General features: G+C 40.6%; 1 protein-coding gene across 4 annotated transcripts in view; it reads left to right on the forward strand.

Moving 5' to 3' along the window:
• The window catches only part of eno4 (enolase 4), a 48,602-nt gene extending 36,843 nt beyond the window's left edge, over window positions 1-11,759 (forward strand). For 3 of the 4 annotated variants that reach the window (XM_060934796.1, XM_060934799.1, XM_060934798.1), the window contains 5 exons: window positions 2,861-2,986; window positions 5,052-5,244; window positions 8,718-8,779; window positions 8,913-9,030; window positions 10,882-11,759. In XM_060934796.1, the coding sequence (XP_060790779.1) occupies window positions 2,861-2,986; window positions 5,052-5,244; window positions 8,718-8,779; window positions 8,913-9,030; window positions 10,882-10,961 (579 nt within the window). In that variant the 3' untranslated portion in view covers window positions 10,962-11,759. The remainder of the gene's footprint in view (window positions 1-2,860; window positions 2,987-5,051; window positions 5,245-8,717; window positions 8,780-8,912; window positions 9,031-10,881) is intronic. The other variant, XM_060934797.1, reaches the window with a different exon arrangement.
• Window positions 11,760-14,986: the final 3,227 nt, after the last annotated feature.

Below are 14,986 nucleotides of genomic sequence, written 5' to 3' on the forward strand. Positions count from 1 at the left end.
TAATTAACGTGCTTGTTAATATGTTGTTATTTCCATCCACCCATCCATCCATCTTCTACCGCTTAGCCGGATCGCGGGGATAGCAGCCTAAGCAGAGCAGCCCAGACTTCCCTCTCCCTGGCCACCTCCACCAGCTCTTCCGGGGGAATATCGAGGCGTTCCCAGGCCAGCCGAGAGATGTAATCTCTCCAGCGTGTCCTGGGTCTGCCCCGGGGTCTCCTCCCAGTGGGGCATGCCCAGAAAACCTCCCTTGGGAGGCGTCCAGGGGGCATCCTAACAAGGTGCCCGAACCACCTCAACTGACTCCTTTCAATGTGGAGGAGCAGCGGTTCTACTCCGAGTCTCTCCCGAATGACCGAGCTTCTCACCCTGTCTCTAAGGGAGAGCCCAGCCACCCTGTGGAGAAAACTCATTTCTACTGCTTGTATCTGCGATCTCATTCTTTCGGTCACTACCCATAACTCGTGACCATAGGTGAGAGTGGGAACGTAGATAGATCAGTAAATTGAGAGCTTTGCCTTTTGGCTCAGCTCTCTCTTTACCACAACAGACTGGTTTAGCATCCGCATCACTGCTGACGGTGCCCCGATCCGTCTGTCCAACTCCCGCTCCTCCTTACCCTCACTCGTGAACAAAACCCTGAGATACTTAAACTCCTCCACTTTAGGTAGCAACTCCCCCCCGACCTGGAGTAGGCACTCCACCGGTTTCCGGCTGAGCGCCATGGCCACGGACTTGGAGGTGCTGATCCTCATCCCAGTTGCTTCGCACTTGGCTGCAAACCATCCCAGCGCATGCTGTAAGTCACAGATTGATGAAGCCAACAGGATCACATCATCCGCAAAAAGCAGATGTATGATCCTGATGCCACCAAACCAGACACCCTCCGTCCCTTGGCTGCACCTAGAAATTCTGCCCATAAAAGTTATGAACAGAACTGGTGACAAAGGTGCCCTGGCGGAGTCCAACATGCACCGGGAACAAGTCCGAGTTACTGCCAGCAATGCGAACCAAACTCCTGCTCTGGTCATACAGGGACCGAATGGCCTGCAGTAGTGGGCCCTGAACCCCATACTCCCGAAGCACCCCCTACAGGGCACCATGAGGGACACGGTCGTAAGCCTTCTCCAGGTCCACAAAACACATGTAGACCGATTGGGCAAACTCCCATGCACCCTCCAGTACCCTTGCAAGGGTATAGAGCTGGTCCAGTGTTCCACGACCAGGACGAAAACCGCATTGTTCCTCCTGAATCCGAGGTTCGACTATCGACCGGACTCTCCTCTGTTGTTATTTCTTCAACCCCAATTCCAAATAAGTTGGGACACTGTGTAAACTGTAAATAAAAAAACAGAATGCAATAATCTTCAAATCATTGAAACCCTATATTTAATTGAAAATAGTACAAAGACAATTACTTCTGAGGGACTCTGCCTCTCTGGGATGCTCTTTTTATACCCAATCATCTTACTGACCTGTTGCCAAGTAACCTAATTAGTTTTTTTTAAGCATTACACAACTTTTTCAGTCTTTTGTTGTCCCTGTCCTAACTTTTCTGAAACATGTTGCTGATATCAAATTCAAAATGAGCATATATTTTTATATAAAAACGTTCTGTTTTTGTTTTACACAGTGGCCCAACTTTTTTAGGATTGGGGTTGTAGTATAATAAGGTCTTAAACAGGGACTTGTGTTCTGGATTATCTATATAATCTAAGTGTAATATTAATAATAGTGTAACAAATCATGTTAACAGAAACATCTAATTGTTAATATGGTGAAATTTTCATTTATGGAAGGAATTTTGGACAGAGTCTCTGGTGTCAGTAAATTATAATGGTCAGTAACTGTTCCTCCCTGGGAAACACTTGGGATTTTTATTTATTTGGTAATATTGGGTACTAATTTGTCTTGTGGGAGTTCCACAACATTAAATGTAACTGTAAACTAATAAAAAGTATGATTCTTTTTTTAATGAGCTAATATTGCAATTGCTGACAAAGTGTTGCAGTATAAGAGGAATAAAACACTTGAGGACATCCTGTTTTTGAAAAATAAACAATCTCTGGATGGTAACTCCGATTCGTGTTGAGCCGCATCACAACACCCTGTCCTTTATTATTAACAACCGGAAAGTATGTTATTCCTTTCTGAAAATGATTTTTGATATGGTTAGGATTTCTTTTTATTCAATTTTTGCTCACTAGTTACTGTTGTGCAGCACGGTGGTGTAGTGGTTAGCGCTGTCGCCTCACAGCAAGAAGGTTCGGGTTCGAGCCCCGTGGCCGGCGAGGGCCTTTCTGTGCGGAGTTTGCATGTTCTCCCCGTGTCCGCGTGGGTTTCCTCCGAGTGCTCCGGTTTCCCCCACAGTCCAAAGACATGCAGGTTAGGATAATTGGTGGCTCTAAATTGACTGTAGATGTGAATGGTTGAGAGGAGAAAACCTCTATAATAATCCTCTAGAAGGCAACAAGAAACCACTACTGTAACTTCCCTAGAAACTCTGATGGACATCAGAGCTGGACCTGCCATCAGACCGAACACTAAAAGAAGTAGTTACTGTTGAATTGGGACGAAACACAGGTTGGAACTGTCGATGTGAGACAGAGAATCAGGATTGGTCTGAGGCATTGCTGGAGGCCAGTCACGTAACTTTGGTGCTTTATGACGTCCCAACTAATTTGCATCAAATTACAGAAAAAAAATGGTCACCTATCATCATTTTGTCACTTTCCAATACTTCTAGATCCCACTATCTTTGATTGGGTCCTTGATTAGTGCAATAAAAATTCAAAGCACAGTGTGTAAAGATCTTTACTGTTTCCCAGCTCTAATTAGTTTTCTTTTTTGTGTACCGTAGTCCAAAGGAAAGTATGAGGTGATGGCAGGGACTCTGAAATCTCCAGATGAGCTGGTGGACATGTTTTTGGGTTTGATCAGTAAATATCCAGCTATTGCGGCCCTCATCGACCCCTTCAGGAAAGAGGTAAGATTCACATTCGCTCTCAGAATAATCCGTACACACACACACACACACACACACACACACACACACACACAGTTTGTATCTGGTTTCTCAAATTCTTTGTAGCAAGGATATGACCATATAACCATACTCTACTAGAAGGAATTGATATAATAAAGTTTATTCTATCCATATCCACTGCATATGAGCAATTGCACACTCTGATTGGCTACTCTACTACTAAGCTATCAGCTCATATACCATGAGTAGAGAAAAAAACGGCAGAGCGTGTTGCTGAACCAACCGAGGATGAAAAAAACTCTACTTGAGAAAACAAAACCCAAAAAAATACAAAAAAAAGCAACAAAATATGGAATGAAAGTATTTGATGGTAAGAACATTTTTTTTAATTTTTCAATAATAATAATAATAATTATTATTATTATTATTGCATTTTTCACAAATTGCTCCTGTAATTTCACTGGTTTGTTTACATTCTAAGCGGAAATTATTTTGTCGGACATTTTGTATAAAGTTTTTATTTCGAATTTGCAAATAAAAATGCTCCGTTTCTCAAAATTGGATAGAATAGACCCCTTCGCATGTTTGTAAACAAACCGACCATTGCTAGGATGCGCGCGCAGCCTGGACTCAAACAATGGCGCTGCCCATAGACCAGCATTATGAGCTGTCAGATTATGCAAAACAATTGTCGTTACAAGATCGAGAATGCTACATAAATAAGTTAACTCTAACAAGTGGACATCGCCTACCGGATCCGTATTTAATTAAAGAGTGGACGGACGATGTTAGTACGTTTTCCTCTGATACCTGAAGGCAGTCATACTATTTACAAAAAATGTCAAACTCAAAAAAAAAAAACTATTTACAAAAGTAGCCTGCCATCAACATTCTGGTTACAGCGAGACTACAACTTGATTAACAATGGGACATTCATATTCATTTTGTTTTAATCAAATTATGCCAGTGATGTGATGGCAATGTGGCTTTAGCTACAACAGCAAATACCAACACTAAACAGCAATTTGCAGGAGGTGATGGCATGAAAGGGATGATAGTGTAAAGAGTGCAGCTAAGAGAAATCAGAGCTGCGTAAAAAGCGAGAGGCAGAGAGCAGAAATGAAACTGAACGGGGCGGGAGCTAGGTTAGAGCAGTCAACGTAAGTTGGCATTTAGAGTGAGGGCACACAATTTTACCTTTCCATCCTTGCTTTAAAATTGTGATTTTCGGCAGACACAAATAATGATGGCACAAAATCTGGACTGCTTGAGTCAAGCTAGACCGCTCCTACAAACAAAATTGCATGCAAAGCTAAGTTAACATGCTAACAATATTCATTACATTGTGTAACTATGACCAGCTAATCAGACAAACGTTACCAAAGTATTTTGCTACATCAATAAACGAAGACTAGAAAGAATAAAAAAGAAAGATTTAATAAATAGCCTGATCTTACCTGTGATGGAGTGGGCGCTGCAAACCCGCGCATTTTTGATGGTGCTTTCATCCCAGTCTACACGTTTGATGGCTTGTAGCCATAGACATCGGCGATTTTTTTGGAATGGGTGAGATCCTGCTGGAATTCTGTACATTTTAACCACATCACTGCTACGATTCTGACACCCGACAACACAACAACTAGGCATTTCTTCCAAATATTTCTTCTCGTCTCTACCGTCGCTGAGTCTTTTTTGAGTCCAGGCTGCGCGCACAATTTCCTCTTACATATGAATGACGTTTACTGTGAAGGGGTCTATAAAACCGTTATTCCACTCAATCTCGTTGTACAGGGCTTATAGACAACTTGGTGCTACGCACCTCGTCAGTTATCAGCTCATGTATGATTTCAATTTCATGGAATAACTGTTAAATAGTCCCATTTGGCAACCCATTTGACAGACCTTCTTGCACCGTAGAGAAAAAAAAATCAGGTAACCTTGGATTTTTGGTCTTACAGAGATTCTATATGGAAAATAAAATCTGGAAGGCCGTGGTTTAATTCTGACTACTGATTAATGATAATGTCTTACAAAATAAAATCTGGCAACTCTTCTCTTCATACAGGATGTGGAACAGTGGCAGAAGCTGAGCTCTGTTATTGGTCAGTCTTGTTGCCTGATTGCAGACGCAGCGTACTGGCCCTACCCTCGCTGGAAAGAGGCCAAGCCCCTCCCCCCAGGGGTCACATGGATCACTCTTAGGCACAGAAGTGAGATGACCCTCACTGACCTCCTTCATGCTGTCACAGAGCACACAGGTAGACATCACATCCTGCTCTCAGTCTGAAGAATTAAACCGATATTTACTGATAAATTAGAGCGCTTTGTATTCTCCATGCATGTGCACAAGCCTTTTTTTCTCTGAGCTACAAACTGCGCTTTAGGATTAAAAAAAAAAGGTCACATGAGCGAGAAGTGATTACTTCTTGTGTGAGGGTGAGGATGTGAGAATATAGAAAGACTATGTTTAATTGACATATGTAAGTGCACAATGCCTTTATACAGTATAGGAACTGCCTGAAGAGAGACATTTTGACGTTTGTCAAGGACATTTTGAGGAAAAAAAACCCAAACTAAATGCATTAAAAAATATCACAAGCTGATACAAACAAATAACAGCATGAGTGGAATTCAGGAGCTCTGGTATGGGTATTGTACTGAAAAGGAAATAAAATGGGATCTCGGCATCTGCACTGTGAATGAATACATGCCACGAAATGCAGTAAAGGAGAAAAAAAAATTCAGATTTGACTGCTTATTGAAATGTAAAGGGAGACTGAAAGCCGCCGCACACAAAAACACACTCAACAGCAGCTCTTAAACAGTCCACACTTACTGAGCTAAACACACACGACTTACATCTCTACAGGATCAATAACTCTCATGGCTACTATACTGGGAGAGAGAGAGAGAGAGAGAGAGACACTGAAAGACAGAGAAGACAATTTAATAAACATTAGCTCACTGAAAAGCTGATGAAGGACAGAGAGAGAGAGAGCGCTACTGAGTGCATAAAGCAAACAGAGACCTTCATCTTAATGTGTCGCACAAAGGAAATATACATGTATGTGGCTACATGCTACAATATACCTACAGTGGGGCAAAAAAGTATTTAGTCAGTCACCAATTGTGCAAGTTCTCCCACTTAAAAAGATGAGAGAGGCCTGTAATTTTCATCATAGGTACACTTCAACTATGAGAGACAAAATGAGAAAAAAAATCCAGGAAATCACATTGTCTGATTTTTAAAGAATTTATTTGCAAATTATGGTGGAAAATAAGTATTTGGTCAATAACAAAAGTTCATCTCAATACTTTGTTATATACCCTTTGTTGGCAATGACAGAGGTCAAACGTTTTCTGTAAGTCTTCACAAGGTTTTCACACACTGTTGCTGGTATTTTGGCCCATTCCTCCATGCAGATCTCCTCTAGAGCAGTGATGTTTTGGGGCTGTCGCTGGGCAACACGGACTTTCAACTCCCTCCAAAGATTTTCTATGGGTTTGAGATCTGGAGACTGGCTAGGCCACTCCAGGACCTTGAAATGCTTCTTACGAAGCCACTCCTTCGTTGCCCGGGCGGTGTGTTTGGGATCATTGTCATGCTGAAAGACCCAGACACGTTTCATCTTCAATGCCCTTGCTGATGGAAGGAGGTTTTCACTCAAAATCTCACGATACATGGCCCCATTCATTCTTTCCTTTACACGGATCAGTCGTCCTGGTCCCTTTGCAGAAAAACAGCCCCAAAGCATGATGTTTCCACCCCCATGCTTCACAGTAGGTATGGTGTTCTTTGGATGCAACTCGGCATTCTTTCTCCTCCAAACACGACAAGCTGAGTTTTTACCTAAAAGTTCTATTTTGGTTTCATCTGACCATATGACATTCTCCCAATCCTCTTCTGGATCATCTAAATGCTCTCTAGCAAACTTCAGACGGGCCTGGACATGTACTGGCTTAAGCAGGGGGACACGTCCGGCACTGCAGGATTTGAGTCCCTGGCGGCGTAGTGTGTTACTGATGGTAGCCTTTGTTTGGTCCTAGCTCTCTGCAGGTCATTCACTAATGCCCCTTTTCCACCAAAGCAGTTCCAGGGCTGGTTCGGGGCCAGTGCTTAGTTTGGAACCGGGTTTTCTGTTTCCACTGACAAAGAACTGGCTCTGGGGCCAGAAAAACCGGTTCCAGGCTAGCACCAACTCTCTGCTGGGCCAGAGGAAAGAACCGCTTACGTCAGTGGGGGGGCGGAGTTGTTAAGACCAACAACAATAACAAGACCGCGAAAGATCACCATTTTTAAGCGACGAGAAGCAACAGCTGTACAAATGCAAAGTCATCCATTATTATTATTATTATTATTGTTGTTTTTGCTTCGATATTCGCGCCAAGGTTTATGCAAACGCAGCGACATAACTGACGTATGCAACGACGTAACTGACGTATACAGCGACATAATGACGTGGCTTCCCTTAGCACCGCGAGCTATGGAAAAGCAAACTGGTTCTCAGCTGGCTCGCAAGTTGAACGAGTTGTGAACCAGCATCGGCACTGGCCCCGAACCAGCCCTGGAACTGATTTGGTGGAAAAGGGGTATAGGTCCCCCCATGTGGTTCTGGGATTTTTGCTCACCGTTCTTGTGATCATTTTGACCCCACGGGGTGAGATCTTGCGTGGAGCCCCAGATCGAGGGAGATTATCAGTGGTCTTGTATGTCTTCCATTTTCTAATAATTGCTCCCACAGTTGATTTCTTCACACCAAGCTGCTTACCTATTGCAGATTCAGTCTTCCCAGCCTGGTGCAGGTCTACAATTTTGTTTCTGGTGTCCTTTGACAGCTCTTTGGTCTTGGCCATAGTGGAGTTTGGAGTGTGACTGTTTGAGGTTGTGGACAGGTGTCTTTTATACTGATAACGAGTTCAAACAGGTGCCATTAATACAGGTAACGAGTGGAGGACAGAGGAGCCTCTTAAAGAAGTTGTTACAGGTCTGTGAGAGCCAGAAATCTTGCTTGTTTGTAGGTGACCAAATACTTATTTTACCGAGGAATTTACCAATTAATTCATTAAAAATCCTACAAATGTGATTTCCTGGATTCTTTCCCCCCATTTTGTCTCTCATAGTTGAAGTGTACCTATGATGAAAATTACAGGCCTCTCTCATCTTTTTAAGTGGGAGAACTTGCACAATTGGTGGCTGACTAAATACTTTTTTGCCCCACTGTATTGTGTACACACACACACACACACACACACACACACACACACACTTAGAATACATAGTGCACAAAATAAACTCAGTACCTCAGTGAGATACCACACCAGGGTTCAATTCACTCTGACTAAATATCCTAAAACTCTATACAGTGCAACAAACATATGAATAATTGTACTTCAATTGAAAGCCAAGTGGGCGGGGCTAATTTTAATTGCTTACTGTCTACGTCAATCACTTGTTAGATTAGACCATGCCCACTCAGGCAGTTCTGAGAAGTGTCACAAAGTTTCCCAAAAGCATTGCAAATTAAGATGATCTGAACTAAGAAATGTTCAATGTGATGATCTTTGTGCTGCAGTGATTTTGGGAAACTCACCCTGATTAAGTTCCTTTTTTTTTTTGGTTGAAACTTCCCTTTGTAGTTAAAATGACACTCAACTTTGGCTTTATACAAACATTTAAAATATTTGATATTATTTTCTCTGGATATATATAACTCAATGTGTGTGGTTGTAGAAGGAGAGACCATTCTCGCAGTGAGCAGTGAGGAGATTGGTGATGACTCCATGATGGATGTGGTGAGACGTTCCCTCATATATTTATATATAAGTTTACATAAAAATCAATGTGTGATTTTTGTACAAAGAATGTTTTAGGGTTTTATCAGTGTTTGCATTGCTGATGATTAAGTTTACAGTGGTGTGTGTGTAGGCTGTAGGCCTGGGTGTATCATTCATTAAGCTGGGTGGGCTGACTGGAGGGGGAAGGATGAACAAGTACAACCGTTTGCACAGGATTGAGCAGGAGCTGGAAGAACAGGGCATTCTGGGTAAGAAAATCTCTCTCATTTTTCTCTCTCACAATCACTCACTCACTCATGCGTGCGCACACACACACACACACACACACACACACACACACACACACACGTAGCACAGTATATTAAGGGCCTGGTCCCACAAAACCAATAACTCCAACTCTGACTCTCGCGCTGCCTGAGTTTAGTTCCAGTCTTGAGCAGAAACACCACAACTATAATCCCCACTATAATATCGCTCGGTCCTGACACTCAGGGAAATAAACGCATGCAACTTAGGAATGGTCATGGAAGTTTTTTCCAAGTAGTAGCACATTATTCTGGGTCATACTCTACAGCTTGGACTTCAGAACAACCCATGCACACACTCCGGTGGCTGATAAAATACGGACAGGTCACGGATTACGGAAATATAATAAAAAAGGATACAAAATACAGAGTGGTTATGGATTTTAATACGGATGCATCACGGATGCTAATAATTTACGGATTGGTGACGGACATTTCAGTATATTACAGATTGGTTACTGAATTCATACGGATGATGCATCACGGATAAAAAATTAAGAATTTGAAAACAATTAAATGTTTGGACTGCCAAAGTTCATAATTAAAATATCTTACCTGCATTTATATGTTTATATGTTTGTGTGGCACAGTGGTGTAGTGGTTAGCACTGTTGCCTCACAGCAAGAAGGTTCTGGGTTCGAGCCCAGTGGCCCACAGGGGCCTTTCTGTGTGGAGTTTGCATGTTCTCCCCGTGTCTGTGTGGGTTTCCTCCGGGTGCTCCGGTTTCCCCCACAGTTCAAAGACGTGGTTTGGTTAACATGGGGCAGCCTTGGGCTGAGGTTGGGCTGAAGTGCCCTTGAGCAAGGCACCGAACCCCCAACTGCTCCCTGGGTGCTGTAGCTTGGTTGCCCTTTGCTCTGGGTGTGTGTGTGTGTGTGTGTGTGTGTTCACTGCTTCAGATGGGTTAAATGCAGAGAGGAAGTTCACTGTGTTTTTAAGTCTGTGCTTGAGTGTACATATGACAAGTAAAGGGCTTCTTGGCATTTATTTTATTAATTATTGATATTTCACGGGAAATCACATAATCGTGAATAAAAGATCTGTGCTTTGTATTATATTTTTTGTTTTCTGTGACTCTGTATTCCGTGACTTCATGATGCAACAAGGATGTACAAAGACGCCCGGGGAGAAACAGCACGTGCTCAGACAACGCCACATGTAAACAATGACCTGATTGGTCAGATGTTTTATCAGATCAGGTCCAGGTCTGGAAAAATGGCTCCAGAAGCAAATCTCACCGGTACGGATAAACCCAGGCCTGGGCTATAGGGATCGCTATCGGTCTGGTGTGAGCACCGACCACATAAACTGCAGGGGACCCATTTATTTATAGTTATCGGTATTGTGGGACCGGGCCTTAACACTTGAAAATATAAACCATCATTGACACTCTGGATGCTCCATGAGCAGTGCATTCTGGGTATCACTTATTTCTACACAGATACTCAAACAAACAAACAAACAAACATCCATCAGTAATCCCTCAGACATCTTATTTTACACCTCACACAATGTACAATGTAAAAAAAAGGTGTGGATTCTAGTGAAAAGCCTTTGTGTGGTTCTGTTATTTTCATGGCCACCATGTGACTAAGTTGAGTTGCTGGAGTTGTTTTGGTAATAAAATCCCCCCCAGCCCCTAACCTGACCAGTCTGGATTCTGACTGGGGAAACAGAACATCGTGCCAGCTTTCATTTTCTCCCCTAGTCTTTGGTCAGAATAAAGGGAAGAGGAGACTCATGAGCGAATGAAATGATGAGAACTGAACGGATGTGTTATGTGTTTTTATTTAGCAGGGATGCGGGAGGTGAACCTGCCGTGTGAAAGCAATCCTGAGGAGGAGATAATAGAGATGGAACAGGCAACCTCATGACACACACTGGAACATGAAAGTTTCCTGCATTGTTTTGTTCTGCATTGGATGTATGTAACCCTGTTAAAATCCCCACACGTTAAAATAGAAAGCATATTTGTAAATGTTACTTTCTTTCTTTGGTTAACACTGTTATAAAATGGTTTAAAAGTGTATTTCACAAAGGTTAAAATATTGTGATAAAAGGAATAAAAGTGTAATAAATAAGTTAAAAAGGTTTAAATGATACAGATGTGCATTGCTAAATATTTCCTTTTATTTTGAAAAGTTCATGGTGAAAGGAGGACGTACTGATTGAGAATAAGGATAATCCTGGACATTCACTGGTTGAAGGTGTGTGAGTTAAGGTCCAGACAGGAAGAGAGAGTGAGTGTGTGTTGATTTTGGGAAACGATGAGTCACAGCCAGTAGCATTAGCTGAGTTAGCTACACAGCGGCTAAGAGTCCATTCGCTTTTACGAACGAATGCTAGTAACACACTCTGAACTAGCTTACAAGCTGTGTTTTCTATTTTAACATCTATTTATTTTCATGTGTGGGGATTTTAACAGGGTTACATATATAATTTGAAATAAAGATGTTAGTATTAAAATACATTGTAATTTCATTGTAAAAAACAACTCAAAACTTTATTCGCTAATTCTGTAATTTCAGCAGCACATGCTTGACATTCAGGGTACTTCCACTTAACATCTATGGTATTTAGTGTAATATTCTCAGCTATACACTGACCCCACTGTATCCATGATGCATTTTTAAACTTATTTTGTAATCTCAGACATTTAGTTGTGTGTGTGTGTGTGTATATATATATATATATATATATATATATATATATATATATATATATATATATATAAAATCCTTTTAAAATTATTTCTGACTAATTTGAGTAGCTGAGCACAGGGTAGCTTTATGTGCATTTTCTTATTCAGTCTGTCAGTTGTCTCTGTTCCAAAAAGTCCTACAAGACACAGAGAGAGAGAACCAAATAATACATCAACTCAATGACATTTTTGTTTCATTTGTGTCACCTAAATTAGTTATTATATTTCTCAGCTGAATATCAGTGAGGGTCAAAAAACACCACAGAAGAGAATTTCACACGTTCAAAATGTTTTCACTTATGATTAAAAAGTTTAAGGATAGTTGATGAAATCTGTGTGTAATACATGAATAAATGGTCTTTGGATGAATAAACGTCTTTGGATGAGACACGAGTCATTTAAAAAGCTTTTCTCATGGACTCTTATTCAACATTTTGAGCAATACAAAAAAAAAAAACTATTTGTAAGATTTTTTCTTTTACCTCTCAGGCCCTCACCATCTCGAGATCAGTCCCCCCGTGTCACCCAGACGTCTGGAGGGGTGAGTCGCGAAAGAAAGACAGGAACCCCAAAGTAGTTCACATCTTTATTCGCAAGTCCCCCCCAATTAGACAAGAATACAGAGGGTTATTATATGTGGGTGTTATCTGTGTGGATGAAATGACATCACTGTTTGATATCTGTCTATGTGTGTGTGTGTGTGTGTGTATCTGTGGGTGTGTGTGGGTGTGTCTGTGAATGCATGTGTGTGAATATGGCTAGGTCAGCAAATCACATCTTAATTCCATCAATATATGTATGTGTGTGAGTGAAACCTTGGCATATTAGCAGATGTTCTAACAGATATCAACATTTACGCACAACCTTAGGTCAGAGATAGCACAGTTCTGATAGAATGTTCCAAAAGATATCAATATTACGTCTCAAGCAATGTGTCTAGCTTAGACAGAAGGTCACACAGTAACTTGGTCAAGTTACACAGAATTCAATGTCTTATAGCTGAAATAAAAAGGAATAAAACCTTACAATAAAAAGGAATAAAACCTTACACTATTCTTGGTATTTATACTTTTGTGAAGGTTTTCCCGTCTGTCATCATGCTGAAACTGAGCACAGCCTTCACAGAGCTTAATGTAAGATCTAAAAATGTCATATTAAAGCTAAATGTCTTTGGCTGAGTAGGCTTTTATGGAGATGTTTACTGACACCACAATAGCTGCCCTTAGACATCTATGATCAATAAGCTTCTTTCTCTCAGTACAGAAAAACACTGAAATGTGTCATTGGTCATTACTCGTGCTTTAGATATGGTAAATAATGATTAGGCTGAAGAAAGAAAAAAAACACTGAAAAAACCTAACAGCATGAAACTGAGATTCACCGAGTTCATATACATTAATGCACTCGATTTATGGTGCTTTTTTAAAAGGAATATTTAACATGTAAATCACCTACAAGTCACTTTGATTGTTACTGTGATTTTAACAGAAATCATTTTCTAATTTCTGCTGATTTCTAGACTATTTGCTGTTCTCACTGCAGCATGTTTCTGGTAAGTCTTTGCAAACTGGATGCAAAATCAAAAAAGTGTGCCAGACTCCAATGAACTGGTTTGCTTTTTTTTTACAATAATTTTTTTAAAAAGCTTTTTTTTTAAATTAAATCTTAAGTTAATTAAATATAAATATTTACTTCATTCATCAGCTGCATCATGCAACAATCTGAAACTGTTAATTTTATACATCAAATAATTTTTTCTAGGAAAAAATAAATCATTGTTGATCATTCTGGTCATCGACATTTAAATATTCTAAACATGCATATTAACAATGTTTGTTTCTAAATGCATTTCTACTCCATTTTCAATTCTGGGTAAAGCACAAAGTACAATTACTGAAGAACTTTCCACCTTTGGGAAATTACAGAGAGGGCTACAACCAAACACACATGCTGAAGTTAGCAATGGAACACAAAACAAGCAGTCAAGACTATAAATGAAACAATTATTCAAGCTAGGATTCTGAGACTATACTACTGACTGAATTCCAGAGCAATAACAATAAGAGAGGACTATATTTACTTGCAACTATGAGAAACAGCTGACATTTGTCGCCTCTAAAGCTAATAGCATGGTTAAAATAAAATATAATAATAACAAACAACCCCCACACTTCACCATATATACAGAGGATTTACAAAACTTTTGTAAAAATCTGTTTATCTTCTTTATACATTTCAGTTTTTATTATGCCCACTTGGAGATTATTTTAGATTTCTTTTTTTTTATATCCTTGCCTTTCAAAAAAAGGTTAAAATGGTGTGTATTGCAAAAAGTATTTGTTGCTGCCTAATATATTTTCATTAAGAGCCAAGATTTCTTAAAAGTGTCCACTCTGAAATATAATCCCTTTAGAGTTTAGTGTAATTCATGTCATTTTTTTCATTTCACGTGAAACTCTTTAGTGTGTCAATCACACGTTGAATTGTGTCCTGACAACACTTCCTCTTCCAAATCCTTTCTTTCTCTCTCTCTCTCTCTCTCTCTCTCTCACACACCTTTCATTCTGTCCATCTGTGAATGGAGACATTATTTTGGCAGCTCAAAAAGGGCAGCTCCAGTTCAGTGCAGCAGGACCTGCGTGTGTGTGTGTGTGTGTGTGTGTGTGTGTGTGTGTGTGTGTGTGTGTGTGTGTGTGTGTGAGAATGAAGTAGAAAAGAAAATCACACACAGTTGTGTTGCGACATTACAAAGCACTTTCATACACCGAGCAGGGCTGTGTATCTTTTCAGCAGGCGTTTGGACCGATTCGACTCGGAGGTTTATGAACGAAACGTGCTACATATAAACAAAGGGCTTAATAAGAAAGAGGCTTGCTGAGTTGTTTAGAGGGTGAACTGTGGATTAGATGTGAAGTCTGTAGGTTGCCCAAACTTTGCTATGAAAAAGGTTAAAAGGGGAAGAGATGCATAACAGCAGGAGAGAGAGAGAGAGAGAGAGAGAGGAAAAACCCAGGCAGAAATACATAAATCCACTGGCAGCACTTCAGGAGTGCTCCGATTCCCCGCCAGGCAATCATTCTGTTTGGAAAATAAACAAAATGACTAACAAAACAGGCTAAATGAAGTGCTTCTTGAAGAAACACACACACACACACACACACACACACACACACACACACAGGGGTACCTCCAATTTCT

The sequence above is a fragment of the Neoarius graeffei genome, chromosome 11, assembly GCF_027579695.1.
Source record: "Neoarius graeffei isolate fNeoGra1 chromosome 11, fNeoGra1.pri, whole genome shotgun sequence".
Taxonomy (NCBI): Eukaryota; Metazoa; Chordata; class Actinopteri; order Siluriformes; family Ariidae; genus Neoarius; species Neoarius graeffei.